The sequence below is a fragment of the Homarus americanus genome, unplaced genomic scaffold, assembly GCF_018991925.1.
Source record: "Homarus americanus isolate GMGI-L3 unplaced genomic scaffold, GMGI_Hamer_2.0 scaffold5794, whole genome shotgun sequence".
NCBI lineage: Eukaryota > Metazoa > Arthropoda > Malacostraca > Decapoda > Nephropidae > Homarus > Homarus americanus.
Window position 1 is genome coordinate 13,394 of NW_024720449.1, and position 15,248 is coordinate 28,641.

Sequence of the window (15,248 nt, forward strand, 5' to 3'; positions counted from 1 at the left end):
CGAGAAGAAAAACTGGTTCACCAGCACCCTGGCAATAGTCGAGGCTTCCTTATTTTGAATGACATAAGCTTCTGGCCACTAAATGAAGTAATCCATGGCCACACAGATGTACCTATTCCCATCTGCAGTGAGTGGCATTGGTCCCTCAATATCCACTGCGAACCTTCTCCATTAGTGCACCTGCATGGCACAACTGCAGTAGGGCACGCGTGTGTAGCTTTGGTCCCTTCTTGGCTCGGCAAACATCGCATGACCGGCACCATTCTTCCACATCCTTACGCATGCCAACCCAGTAAAATCTTTGAGAGTGAATTCTTCACTCCCAGATGTCCACTGGTTGGATTATTGTGCATCTCCCTCAGGATCTCTGACCTTTCTTCCGGGGAAGTACTCTCTGCCAGTACATGTTGAGACCATCAGTAGTCACCCACTGGCGCTGCAGAAGACCATCCTTCAGCCGAAGAGTATCACACTGCGCCCAGTAGTTTTTAGTCGGAGCTTGATCCTTACAGGTAGGGAAGGAAAAATCTAAGCTCTTTACCACAGCCAAGAGTTCTTTTCTGGTCACACAATAATTTCTCTTTGGAGGGCTTAACTTCTTGCTGTAGTATGCCAACTACATACTCGATGTCATCCTTCTTCTGGGAGAGCACCCCACCGATGCCGTCATCACTAGCATCACAGTCCAAGATGAATGGTTGAGTTGGGTCTGGATATGGGAGCACCGGGGAGCTGGCCAAGGCATCCTTTAAATGGTCGAAGGAGCCTTGACTCTCAGTACTCCACTCAATTTCCGCCCCTTCTTAGTCAGCTTGTGCAACGGTGCTGCGACCGTGGCAAAGTTCTTAACAAATCAACGGTAGTAGGTACAAAGGCCAAGGAAACTACGCAGCTCCCTTATACAAGTTGGGTCTGTGAGTACTCCGTCTTCTCTTACTATATGTCCCAGTTATTGAACTTCCTTCTGGAACAAGTAACATTTCTTTGGGCTCAGTTTAAGGTGTGCAGTCCGGAACCGGCCAAACACTTCCGATAGCCTCCCCAGTTATTGCTAGAAAGTTTTGAAGACAATCACGTCGTCCAGATATACGAGTGCAGTCTTCCAGTGCAAGCCTTCCAGAACCCTTTCCATGAGGCATTCGAAGGTAGCTGGTGCACTGCATAGGTCGAATGGCTTAACTTTGAACTGCCATAGCCCTTACCCATATGCAAATGCTTACTTTTCCTTGTTTTCCTCAGCCATCTTCACCTGATGATAACCAGACTTCAAGTCGAGTGTTGAGAACCACTTGGCGCCTGTCAGAGCATTCAGTGTGTCACCGATTCTTGACAAGGGGCAAGGGGAATGGAGTCCTTCACCGTCACGTCATTGAGGGCGTGGTAGTCCACACAGCACTTCATTGAACCATCCTTCTTCCTCGCTAGGACGACTTCTGACGCCCCGGACTGTTGGACTTTTCGACCAGACGACCAAACATAGATGAATAAGGTCCCCACCGCCTTCTCCATTTCCTGTCGACGAGCTGGTGCTACCCTCTGAGACAGCAGCTTGATCGGGCGGTAATCACCAGTGTCGATGTGATGCTGTACCAGGTCTGCACATCCCAGGTCTAGATTACCTGCAGAAAAGACGTCCGTATACTTCAATAATAACTGTTCCAATTGTATCACTTGAGCCTCGTCTAGGCAAAGGGAGCTCCTGGCAAACGAGCTTCTGGCAAACAAGTCCTGCAAATGGTCGGGTAGACCATTCTTCCGCTTGACCACGCTCCTCATGCAGGTCCTGGGCTGCTGCTCCTGGTCGACCTCTTGGCACAGTCCAACGGCCACTCTCTGCTGTATTTTCTTTGGTCGGAGAGACAAATTGGCCACAATTACAGGCACCTCCTCTGCAGATGTATCGACAAAAGTTCTCCCCACCATCACTCCACCTTCTACTCCACAATGCTCATCAGGCTCCACCATTCCCAGACGGGTATGCAAGGCACTTTTCACAATGCAGGGCAACAGCATCTCTGATCTTGGGGGAATAACTACTGACAGCCTAGCTGTAACCTCAGCACTTGCATGCTTCACAGTCCTCAGCGGTACCCACTTTCTTGTAATATTCAGCTGCATCGAGCCAAGGTCCAGTTGACACCTGCAAGATAGGAGGTAGTCCAGACCCAGGATGCAAGGGTCTTCGGTATCCGCTACATAAACCTGTAGGGTTTCTTCTTCCCCTCCTAGCTTGATGCTGATATCCACTGGTCCTTTTCGCACTGAGTAGTGTCCAGTTATCCCACACAGCTGCTGCGACGTCTCAGGTAGTGTTTGATGAATAACCACGTCCGGCCTCACAAAAGTCTGCTTTGAGGCTGTGTCGATCACCAACGGACACCTTACGCCATCGATCTCTTCAACCTGGACACTGCTCACTGTGGCTCGGTTGCATTTCGTAAATGGTGGGGCTCTGGTGAGACAGGCTGGTAGTTGCCCCTCAGCACCAGCCATCTCTAGTTTCCCGTCTTAGTGGGCTGTTCTTCTTTACCTCTCTTGGAATTCTTGTGGGCACTTACTCTTGAAGTGGCCATCTTCCCCACACGTCCAACATCCTCTCTTCTCCACGTTCATCTCTGTATTGACACGATCTCGCTCTCGTTTCTGCTTGTAACAGTCCTCCTGTTTACGCCCAACCTTTTCGCAATACCAGCAGGTTCCTTTAAATCTCTCCGTCTCTTGTACTTGGCCCTTTCGTGCTTTAAACCCAGAGCTAGACTCCATCCTGAAGCTTGGTAAACTTGACCTCATTCAAGATTAAAACTCCAGGGCTCTAGCTAAAGCTTCCTGTAGAGTTGCCGGTTGGGACTGCTTCACCTGAATCTTGAGCTGCGTGCTGTCTCTGTAAATCTCAATTTGCTGCTTGGTTCCATACCTTCGTTCCAATACCTTTACCAGTGACACGTAACTGTTATGCTCTTCTCCTGTCAACTGGTTGATAACCTCCATAGACACACTCTTAAGACTCTTTGCTAATTGCACTGCACACTGCTTGTCGTCCCACCTGTTTTGTTCAGCAAGTAACTCTAACTGTTCTTGGTATGCTTTCCATGAGACCTTGCCATCGAATTCATGTGGTTTCTTCTTCACTGGTACTCTTGGTTAGTTCATCACTTCACTTGACGTAACAAGGGGTCTGAACTCGGGTGCTCTGTAATTTAACTCAGCACTTCCCTTTTCCACACGTTCATTGCATTTTCCAAAAATTTCAACACTATGCATTCCACTCGGAGCGTGCACAAACGATGTTTCACGCACACCGTCACAATTATAAGGGTCACTAAATCTTGGCTGATACCCTGCTGTTAGACAATTCTCCAGAGCTTGCATCCTGCAACTAACTTTCTGTAGCTCACTGTTCAACACCGTTAGCCACTCTAGTACCTTTGTGATTTCACCACTCACTTTTTGTTTGTGCTCTTTCAATTTTTCACCCACTTCTACTTGCACCTCATGAAACGCATCATTCGATCTGTTACACATAGCTTGCAACGCTTCACCCCTTTTCCTGAAATTTCTTGTCGATATCTTCCTGCAGCTGTTGTAGTTGTTGCTTCTGTTATTCTCTCTGTTCTTGCAATAATTGTCTCTGTTCTTCCTGCTAAGCTTGCAATAGCTGTTCTGTCCCCCTCGTTGTGATTGTAAGAATTGCATCAAATCAGCAATGGAAATATCCACTTGCCTGGCCTGGCTTACATCTGGTTTGTAAGGCGTGCAGAGTTCACACTATATAAATATACCAGAGGTCCTTAACACCTTTACCAGCACATCACACAACACTTCTTATTCCAGACCTGTACACCATCGCTAACACCTTTCTAGGCATCTTCGCTCAATTGCTCCTTATATCAACACAATTACCGTACTCCCTGTATCATCATGAGCTGAACCCTGTAACCCATATAATGAGGTGTCAGCCAATAACATGAAAACAAAATAATGATACATTTGGTTTGCATATTGCACAGAATTAAAAGACTAGCAAAAATAAAAATCATAAGTAAAATGTTAATAAATCATGTTAACAGCTACACTACATTTGTTTTGTATGCTCCATTGCATACATCATTACCATACTATATAGGCCTATCACTTTAACACTTTAACACTTCTTGCACCAGAGTGCATGTCTGTCACGTGGCGGCATTTTCAAACTGTGGTCCTAGTATTTTCCTATATTTCTTTCTCAGAAATTTGAAATTTCACCAGATTTTGCCAGATTTTGTCTGGTTCCATAATTTATTTATTTTTCACCAAGAGCTCTGAAATTTCACCATATTTCACTCATCTGGTGACGAATTTCACCACCTGGCAACACTACATACCAGATACAAGTTGCTTCATGCAACAGCAATATCGGGTGTGACTTGGGTTCTGTCACGTGATGTAATGTCACCAGTCGAAATATTTATGTTAACTTAGTTCATAATATCTTGAAACCCAAAAATGGTTTATGGGTATAGTGTTTTCGAGTTTTAACGATGACAAACATGATACTAGGATTATTTGTTTATTTGTGTGGTCTTTGTTTACAGTTACCAGCTGATGCTTGTGCGCATGCGTTATTCGTCAGCTCGGCCCAGCTGTCTAACTTGTGTTCGAATCTTTTGTAATAGTGTTGTAAAATTTGTAATGAATATCTCTTTGGACTATTTTTTTGTATTAATTACTATACTGTATGTTTATATAATATACAAAATTTAAGCATACTCGGAAATTTAAAAAAGCTATATGAGGTATTTAAGTTATGTTTTCCAATTCATCAGAGAAAACGAACACTGTCATTGACGTGAGCAAGTCTATCGGCCATAGGTGGTACGCAGTAGCTTGTTTTATAAGTAGTCTTTTATTGTCAACTCCTAGTCGATTATTTAGAATTGTTAAGTTAATGTACGTATATAACAATGAAGTACGGAATTAACACAACGTCTGACGAAACAGTGATAGACAGCATTGAAAAGGAACAGTTGACAGAAAGCAATGGAAGCAGGATAGCTCCGTTTATGGCAGCCTCTGCAGGGGAAGCACCCATGGCCAATTCTACTAAAGTAACTCCCAAGTGTGATGTTGATGCTGTTGTATTCTCTATTCAGTTCTATGGCAAGACACTTGGTGAGGTGGGGCTAATGGATCAAGACCTTGCCAAACTGGACTGGAAGAAATTTAAATCATATCTTGTAGGTATTTCTTGTAATCCACTACTGTTATGTGTCCGGTCACAGACCTTTACTTCCGCTGTTTGTTCGGCAGTCGTTCACATTGCTCTAGGCTGATGACATTGATAACTTAACATAACCAAACCTGGTAAATGTTACCTTTAGTCCTTTAATCTTCTAGCGATTCAAAAATATATTTTTCCTATGTATTTTGGGTAAATTTTTACCTTAGGACGTGAGTCCCTAGGGGTTGACCACTATGTTTTTCCAGTGTATTTTGGTGCGTTTTAAACGAATCTGTCCTTATTCTTTGGCGGAAATAGCTAGTATTTCCCCCTCCCCCAACGATAACAGGGGAGAGCCTGGAAAATCGGGGTTTTGGGTGGGGGAGAACACGAAAACGAGTCATCTAACCTAATCAAACCCACCTAACCTAACCTTTGGGCCGTGCCATGTCCGAAAGTACAATACCTTAATTAGAAGTTGAAGGACCAGGGATAGGTTCAGGGTCATCGACGTCCTCCTCATTGGACCCTTCTTCGAGTGGCACAGGTGTAGCACGTTCCTGGCGAGGGTGGTTTCTTGGACCTTGAGGTGGGTAGAGTCACGCTGTTGTGGTAAAGAACTGGTAGTGACAATCTGAACGGTGTTGATCCAGGAAGAGGTATCGCGCAAAATACTGCTGGAAGTACTCGCTCTTGGTCCACTACTTGACGTCACGCCACAAGCATTCTGGTTAGGGTCATCTTGTACCCAAGATAAATCGTACCCAAAAAAGTCAATCCGTACCCAAGATAAATTGTACCCAACTCTCGAGATAAGTCATACCCAAGATTGCTTGCACCCAATTCAAGAGATAATCCATACTATTAGTATTTATATACCATGCATTTTAGCTTTATCTATGATTACAAAAATAGATTATGTAAATCTTGTAGCAAAGTGTAGTGAAATAGGGAAATTTTATGCAGGTTTTAAAATGGTTGCTTCTCTTTACATAAGTATGTTAGTCTGTCACATAAACATTGCACTACAAGTACAGTCTCTCCTAGACTTACGACGGGGCTCCGTCCTAACTACCAGGTCGTAAGTCGAAAATGCGAAAATAAACATAGAAATTCTAAAATGAAATACAGTACAGTAAAAGAAATTAATAATGAAGAATGAATAAAGTGTTACTGTGCACTTACCTTTAATGTAGTCAGCTGAATGCACACGGGGCCTCAATAATTTTTTAATTGAGCTTGGAGACTACATTAATTGGATGAAGCAGAGGAGGAGACAGGGCTGGGTGGGTCATCAAGTTCGCTTTCTTCAGACAGGCTAATATACTTGCTTGTTGAAGGTATTGGATCATCTTTAGGGAGTGAAGAGGCAGCAGTGGTGGGGCGTGAGGAGACAGCAGTGGGGGACTTCTTAAAAAATATGTCCAATTTAGACTGCACAATTTAGCTTTTCTTTTCATTGTAAATCTCCCTGTAGTAAGCAAGTGCATCTCGGATCAGTCTGTCAACTTTTGCAAAATGCTCAACATTTTGATCCATTTCTTCAAACATTTGCATCCCCTTATTAATAGTAGCAAATGTCTCTGCCATTTGTTTCACTGAAAACTTTTTGGGGGGTGCAGGTTCATCTTTTACATTTTGTCTCTCTTCTTCCTCTGCAAATTTCTGTGCCTCCAGTTCAATAAGATCCTCGTTACTTAGCTCTTCTGCTACACTTTCAACTAACTGCTCAACATCTTCATTATCAATTTCTAACTCCAGCTGTTTACCCATCTGCACTATCTTGTTGCTAATCTCAGAAATTGCTTCATCTTCATTAAATCCTTTGAAACTGTTCACATATCTTTTCAGGACTTTCTTCCATATTCCATTCATGCACTGACCTATAACCTCATCCCAGGCTGCAGCTATGTTCTGTGTACATTGCAAAATGTTGTAGTCCTTCCAAAACTCTGAGCGTTTTCTCACCTTCAGTAGCAGCAATAGCCTGAGCGAAGGCCGTACGTAAATAATACGCTTTTAAAGCAGCAATAGCACCTTGATCCATGGGTTGGATGATAGAGGTAGTGTTAGGTGGAAGGTAGATTACCTTAACATCAGGGTGCAGGTTGTCCAGGTGTGGTGGGTGTCCTGGAGCATTATCTAAAATTAATAAAATCTTGAAGGCAACCCCTTGTTGCAGACAATACTCCATGGCTCGTGGAATGAAACAACTCGGGAACCAATCCTCAAACAGTGCTAGGGTCATCCATGCTTTCTTTTTACTGCAATAAAACACTGGCAGTGTGTGCTTGCTGACATTTTTGAAAGCCCTTGGGTTCTCTGAATGATATATCATGAAGGGTTTTACCTTGAAACCAGGTACATTCCCCCCCAACAGAAGTGTGATTCGATCCTTGAATGTCTTGAATCCTGGCATGGTTTTCACCTCTCTGTGGATGTATGTCTGTTCTGGCATGCGTTTCCAGAATAAGCCTGTTTCATCTACATTAAATATTTGCTCAGGCAAATAATTTCCCTCCACGATGACACTATCTAGCTCCTCCTTGAAAGCTTCAGCAGCATCCACATCAGCACTTGCTGCCTCTCCACTCACTTTTACACTGTGCAAATTGTAATGTTTCTTAAACCTTTGGAACCACTCATGACTTGCTGTGAAGTTTTGGTCACACTCATCTCCTGCCTGCTCTTTCAGGCTTTCGAAAAGGCTTCTTGCCTTAGTCTGTATGGTTAGAAGGCTTAAGGGTACACGCTTTTGCAGCTGATCATCCTTCCACATCACAAGTAATTTCTCCATCTCATGAAGAGGACCTTGTCTTTTTTTCGTTATTATTGTTCCCTTTATAGGTGCTGCTGCTTTCACTACCTTATGAATTCGTTCCTTGTCCTTCAAAATTGTTGATATCGTCGAGTGAGAGAAGCCAAGGTTGCGTGAAATTTTTGCTACCGTCTTTCCATTTTCATATTGCATTATTATTTCAATTTCATCTCAAAAGTAATTGACTGTCTCTTTTCTTCTCGGCATCACGAGAACTCTCACTTTTACGCTTGCCAGTCGTTTTAAAGGGAATTACTAAAAAAATTTTGTCAGTACACAGGGCGATCACCAGATAGTGTCTGGGTGAAGTATAATTTGTTTATATACTGAAGATATTTGTTTTAGCTCATAAAATTCATACAAATTACCCGGCCAGAATATAATTTACATTGCTGGAATTCTTATATGATTGTGATTATTCTAATGTAGACATCATGGAATTTGCATTAGACATACAAATTTTAGATCTAATGTAAGAATTTTGATTAGAAAGAACAAAAATTTTATCTTTTGTGCAAAATATATGACGTTTATATTCAAAATATTGCTGGTCTTGCAAGAAATCCAGCAATGTCAATTATATTATCCTAACTTCAGTCTGAGGTATTATTTATTACTAAAAATATAAGCCTACTGTTTTCACCCAAACATTTCTCAGAGAGGGAGGAGCCAGCGAGCTGGGAAGAGGGGGGGGGGGGGGGGAGTTGAGTCCATTATTTGAATGGACATTAACCGGCGACTGTATTTCTCTTAAATGTTAATTGTGTGTGCATATATATATATATTAGGGTGTGTCATACGGAGGCGAATTTTTTCTTTTTGAGTTTGAAAAATCGGCCCATGGTATTAATGATGTAGTTCTATGTGCAGAATCATGTGATATCTTCAGATTTGAAAAGTTTTCATTTTTTGCTAGGTAAATTTTAACTTGAAATCTTATGAAAATTCAGTATTCCCACCCTTTTACCAACACCACTAAATAGCTTATTTAAAGTAAAGTAAATGTATCAGGTTAATTTATTAGGATGAAAATGATCCAGAATAGTGAAACGAATGATCTTGACACATTTATTAAATTTAATATTCCTTTAGAAAACAAAATCATCAAATACAAAAACCGGTTTTACTACTACGACCCGGTGTTGCTGCACACCATAGAGAACATGTCTTTCTTGCTTCTGTTTCTACTCATCACCTCCCTGCTGACCACCTGAGCTCGGATGTAGCCTTCCCTCCTCTCCTGGCTGTACACGTGACTGCTGGCCTCGCTCACTTGCTGTACACAACGCTCTATACTCTGGGTGTGCGAGGGGCCAGGCAGGGACATGCATGGGGTTGTCCAGGAAAGCTCTGACTTGAACATTGTGAGGCTGCAGGTAAGAGGGGCTCACTGCCAGCCTAGATGTTATCCAGATCCTGAGATCAGTGAGGTCTGGTACCTAGATTGACTTCAGGAGTCTTCCTGACCCTGAAGGAATAAGTCACCAACTGATTCGCCATGCCCAGATCCTCTCATAAGTCCTCATATCCAAGATCTTTTTGACTGCCACTCTTCTCTCCTCCTCATCCTTACTGCAGAGCATTGTCTGCAGAACTGCCTCGGATGAGCATACCAGGAAGATCTCCTCACATCTGCTCCACAATCTGAACAACCTTCCTTGGCTGACTCCTCAGGAGCTCAAGCTGGAAGAGAACATGCCTCGGACCTTCGGAGAACGATGACTTGCCTTGGTGTTGAACCAATTTGGCAAGTAGACACTCACGATGAATTGGACAATAAGTCTCAGGTTGTGAAGCTGGTTCCCTTTCAGTTTATGATGAGTGACCCAAATTCTGCAGAACCTGAGAGCCGTTGTGAGCCACCTAGAATGTGAGACTGGACCTATCTGCAGGTAAGCAAGTCTATCAGGCATGACCCCAGTTTTGATGGCACTGCAAATCATGTAACCATAGTACTGGTCAGTACTCAGGTCGTCAATGACAGTATGTGCAAGCTCAACGAGTGGAGGGCCAACTGTGATTTTTTCAAAGCTCGGATTTATTTCTAACTCAGTGGCAGAGTCCAGCATCTTGCCAAGAGACCATCTGTTGTTTGAAAGAGTCTTGCCATCCAGCTCCTGGATCAGATGTCTGAGTGGCAACTCGTTGGTGTGGAGGTCACAAACAATCCAGACCAGCTTCCTCCCAATCTTCCGCTCTATCCACTGTATGACCCCCTTGCCACCCTGTGTTCGTGTTGGTGCTGTCCCTCCAATGGCCTGCAGGGTCTGGTCTACGTTCTCTCTCTGAGCCAGTTCACAATGTTATCTGCCACTTTCTCAGCTGGTTTCCTGATGTCATCTTTCTCTGGGTGAAATGCCACGAATACTTCCCTCCTGGTTCACTGCAGCAGGAGTAGTGTTCCTCCTTCACCATGGCAGGGAACAACTTGTCAGAATCTCCAACTTTCATGAACACTTTAGTGTCATCCCTTCTCCCATCAAAGAACAAACAATTGATTCCATTTTTCTTATCCCTTATCAAACTCCTCTTCTAGGTTACTGACAAGTTTCTCCTGAGCTCTCCTTACTTTGTTATGATCTATCACCAGGTGAACATCATCAGGTGTTATCAAACCACCGTCAATCCAGGCAGCTGTTGCTATTCTCTGCAGTTTCTCTGAGACCAGTGTGGTGTCGCATGCTGGCCAGAGCTATGCTCGGGATATCTTTCCTATTTCGAATGTTATGCCTGGAAGGTTTGGGATCATTATTTTCTGGGTTAGGGACAGTCACCATTCTCCTGGTCAGCACTCGGATCAGCCATGGGGAAGTCATTAAACTCTGAATCAGCTTGACTTCAATCATCGGCCTTTTTTACCTCACCCTGGGCCTTCTCAAGTCTCTTTTCCTCGGCAACTCTTCTCCTCTTCTGTCTCTCTGTGGCAGCCTCCTGTCTCTTGGACTCCAGAATATCTTGGCTAGAAATCACTTGAGAGCCCTATACTGCCAGTCTTCTCTCTCTATTAGCTGACAAATGCCAGTTCGATCTGGGAATCTTCAGTTCCGCAGCTTGCAAATACAGGAGAGTGGGCGCGGTTGCAGTCACGATCGCATCAAACTCAGGACAGAAATTAATTGGGCACTTGCAAATAGTGTAAATAACTGAGGCCAGTTGTAGCAAAAGCTGTCATCCTTAACTGCAAGTTTTCCTCTCCCAAGAGATATCTCTTGCCTTTTCCCAACTGGCTAGCAGTCTCTCACTAATCTTCTCCTGACTTGTTATGACTGGAGGCTTGAACTCAGCGTTAGCCAGAGTGTACTGTGCCAAGACAGCTTTGGTCATATCACTGGCAATGTCTTTGTTTGTGTAAGTTCTTTGGTTCTTTTCACTGATTTGCCTGATTAAAACACCGTATCTCAAAGCATCTCTCAATGTAGGCAACTCCGACTTCAGGAGCTCTCTCCCAGACCCAAGATAGTGACTGAGATGGCTGGATTTTTGGTTCCTCGTCCTGACACAAGCAGCCATCGCAAATATTATCAACTTATAAATGCATCAGAATCTGAAACAGAAAATAATATTGTTAGTTGGGTTGTTAAAGAATGAAGTCAGAAAGCAATGTTCACTATTTAATTGTAATGCACTAATGCAGCTGTACGTTAGATTTTCAATAAATTTCACGCTAAAATTTACCTAGCAAAAGGTTGCAAATTATTGAAACTGAAATTATTTTCTGTTTATATATATATATATATATATATATATATATATATATATATATATATATATATATATATATATATATATATATATATATATATATATATATATTTATATATATATATATATATATATATATATATATATATATATATATATATATATATATATTAGGGTGTGTCATAGGAGGGAAGATCAGCTAAAACTAATGGCCCATCACTTTTTTGGTAGATTTTAGTGTATATAAACAGAAAATAATTTCAGTTTCAATATTTTGCAACCTTTTGCTAGGTAAATTTTAGCGTGAAATTTATCGAAAATCTAACGTACAGCTGCATTAGTGCATTACAATTAAATAGTGAACATTGCTTTCTGACTTCATTCTTTAACAACCCAACTAACAACATTTTTTTTCTGTTTCAGATTCTGATGCATTTATAAGTTGATAATATTTGCGATGGCTGCTTGTGTCAGGACGAGGAACCAAAATCCAGCCATCTCAGTCACTATCTTGGGTCTGGGAGAGAGCTCCTGAAGTCGGAGTTGCCTACATTGAGTGATGCTTGAGATACGGTGTTTTAATCAGGCAAATCAGTGAAAAGAACCAAAGAACTTACACAAACAAAGACATTGCCAGTGATATGACCAAAGCTGTCTTGGCACAGTACACTCTGGCTAACGCTCAGTTCAAGCCTCCAGTCATAACAAGTCAGAAGAAGATTAGTGAGAGACTGCTAGCCAGTTGGGAAAAGGCAAGAGATATCTCTCTTGGGAGATGAAAACTTGCAGTTAAGGACAGCTTTGCCAAGCAACTGGACCAGTTATTTGACATAATTACTTGCAAGTGCCCAATTGTTCTCTGTCCTGAGTTTGGATGCGATCGTGACTGTAAATCCGAGGCCCACATCTCCTGTATTTGCAAGCGTGAACTGAAGATTCCTGTGATCGAACTGGCATTTGTCAAAGCACAGAGAGAGAAGACTGGCAGTATAGGGGCTCTCATGATTTCTAGCCAAGATATTCCGGAGTCCAAGAGACAGGAGGCTGCCACAGAGAGACAGAAGAGGAGAAGAGTTGCCGAGGAAAAGAGACTTGAGAAGGCCCAGGGTGAGGTAAAAAAGGCCGATGATTGGAGTCAAGCTGATTCAGAGTTTAATGACTTCCCCATGGCTGATCCGAGTGCTGACCAGGAGAATGGTGACTTTGTTCCTAACCCAGAAAATAATGATCCCAAACCTTCCAGGCATAAGATTCGAAATAGGAAAGATATCCCGAGCATAGCTCTGGCCAGCATGCGACACCACACTGGTCTCAGAGAAACTGCAGAGATAGCAACAGCTGCCTGGATTGACGGTGGTTTGATAACACCTGATGATGTTCACCTGGTGATAGATCATAACAAAGTAAGGGGAGCTCAGGAGAAACTTGTCAGTAACCTAGAAGAGGAGTTTGATAAGGGGATAAGAGAAAATGGAATCAATTGTTTGTTCTTTGATGGGAGAAGGGATGACACTAAAGTGTTCTTGAAAGTTGGAGATTCTGACAAGTTGTTCCCTGCCATGGTGAAGGAGGAACACTACTCCTGCTGCAGTGAACCAGGAGGGAAGTATTTATGTCATTTCACTCCAGAGAAAGATGACATCAGGAAACCAGCTGAGATAGTGGCAGATAACATTGTGAACTGGCTCAGAGAGAGGAACGTAGACCAGACCCTGCAGGCCATTGGAGGGGACAGCACCAACACGAACACAGGGTGGCAAGGGGGGGTCATACAGTGGACAGAGCGGAAGATTGGGAGGAAGCTGGTCTGGATTGTTTGTGACCTCCACACTATAATGAGACAAATCTCACAAGAAGAGAATTACGTACATAAGTAAGAATAGAGTGTAGGAATGTAAAGATAGGAAACTTGGTAGCGTGGCCTGGATGTTATTTACTCAGCGTCAATACGCTTATCTTATCTCGTATGTCAATACACATATATCACTTCTTAAAGGGACAACTTGTTAAACACCTCTTCGATACAACTATTTATTAATTCACTCAATGACAAGGACACATTAATATCACTACTATATCGGGGTACTGACGCATTATGCTTTACGTTACTTGACACTGACTCTCGGACACACCTGAATGAATACACTTCCCACAGTAGGTAACTCACCCTAGGACGTTCTGACAAGACTCACGTGTACCCTGACGTAGGCCCAGTGAGTGCTGGCTGGGCTGCCTCCTATGGGAGAGTCTGCTTAGCTGGCGATGCCGTGGTCTGGTCGGGAGGTCTCCCTCCCGACCTGGGGAGGGGACGTGCGTGACTCTGCTTAGTGAACCGAGTGACGACCCGAACGGGAGAGAGATGACAGCAACCAGAATGAGAATCAGTATGACCAGGATCAGAATGATAATGATAATGCCCGTGGACGGGACTGTAGGGCCTTTATATGGGGTCGGCCCAGCCGGCTTCTGACCTCTAACAATTAACACTAAACTGGTTTGATCTGGATAGCTGTGTGCAGGTGTGGTCCTGCCCAGGTGTCTTGGTTAGGTGCGGTTGTAGGTCACCCGGCTCACGTCATTAGCGGGCGAGGTCAAGTCCCTTGGGTCGACCTGAGGTGTGTCAACCCGGAATGTGGTGGTACCACGAGGTCTGTGGTGTACTTGCTGTTATATGCGGCATAATTCTGGGCTGTAAGGTTTGGTCTGACAATCAATCATTACAACACCAACGAGTTGCCACTCAGACATCTGATCCAGGAGCTGGATGGCAAGACTCTTTCAAACAACAGATGTTCTGGTCCTCTTGGCAAGATGCTGGACTCTGCCACTGAGTTAGAAATAAATCCGAGCTTTGAAAAAATCACAGTTGGCCCTCCACTCGTTGAGCTTGCACATACTGTCATTGACGACCTGAGTACTGACCAGTACTATGGTTACATGATTTGCAGTGCCATCAAAACTGGGGTCATGCCTGATAGACTTGCTTACCTGCAGATAGGTTCAGTCTCACATTCTAGGTGGCTCACAACGGCTCTCAGGTTCTGCAGAATTTGGGTCGCTCATCATAAACTGAAAGGGAACCAGCTTCACAACCTGAGACTTATTGTCCAATTCATCGTGAGTGTCTACTTGCCAAATTGGTTCAACACCAAGGTTGTCATCACCCTGGGTCCGAGGCATGTTCTTCCAGCTTGAGCTCTGGAGGAGTCAGCCAAGGAAGGTTGTTCAGATTGTGGAGCAGACTGTGAGGAGATCTTCCTGGTATGCTCATCCTGAGGCAGTTCTGCAGACAATGCTCTGCAGTAGGATGAGGAGGAGAGAAGAGTGGCAGTCAAAAGATCTTGGATATGAGACTTATGAGAGGATCTGGGCATGACGAATCAGTTGGGACGATTCCTTCAGGGTCAGGAAGACTCCTGAAGTCAATCTAGGTGCAAGACCCTCACTGATCTCATAGATCTGGATAACATCCAGGCTGGCAGTGAGCCCCCTCTACCTGCAGCCTCACCAATGTTCAAGCCAGAGCTT

At 43.5% G+C, this 15,248-nt stretch overlaps 1 protein-coding gene across 3 annotated transcripts in view; it reads left to right on the plus strand.

Annotated features, from left to right (window-relative positions):
• The first annotated feature begins 4,803 nt into the window (after positions 1-4,803).
• LOC121860538 overlaps positions 4,804-15,248 on the plus strand; it is an 87,884-nt gene continuing 77,439 nt past the window's right edge. Inside the window, exon 1 of one of the 3 annotated variants that reach the window (XM_042357698.1) lies at positions 4,804-5,216. In XM_042357698.1, the coding sequence (XP_042213632.1) occupies positions 4,944-5,216 (273 nt within the window). In that variant the 5' untranslated portion in view covers positions 4,804-4,943. The remainder of the gene's footprint in view (positions 5,217-15,248) is intronic. The other 2 variants (XM_042357699.1, XM_042357700.1) reach the window with 2 other exon arrangements.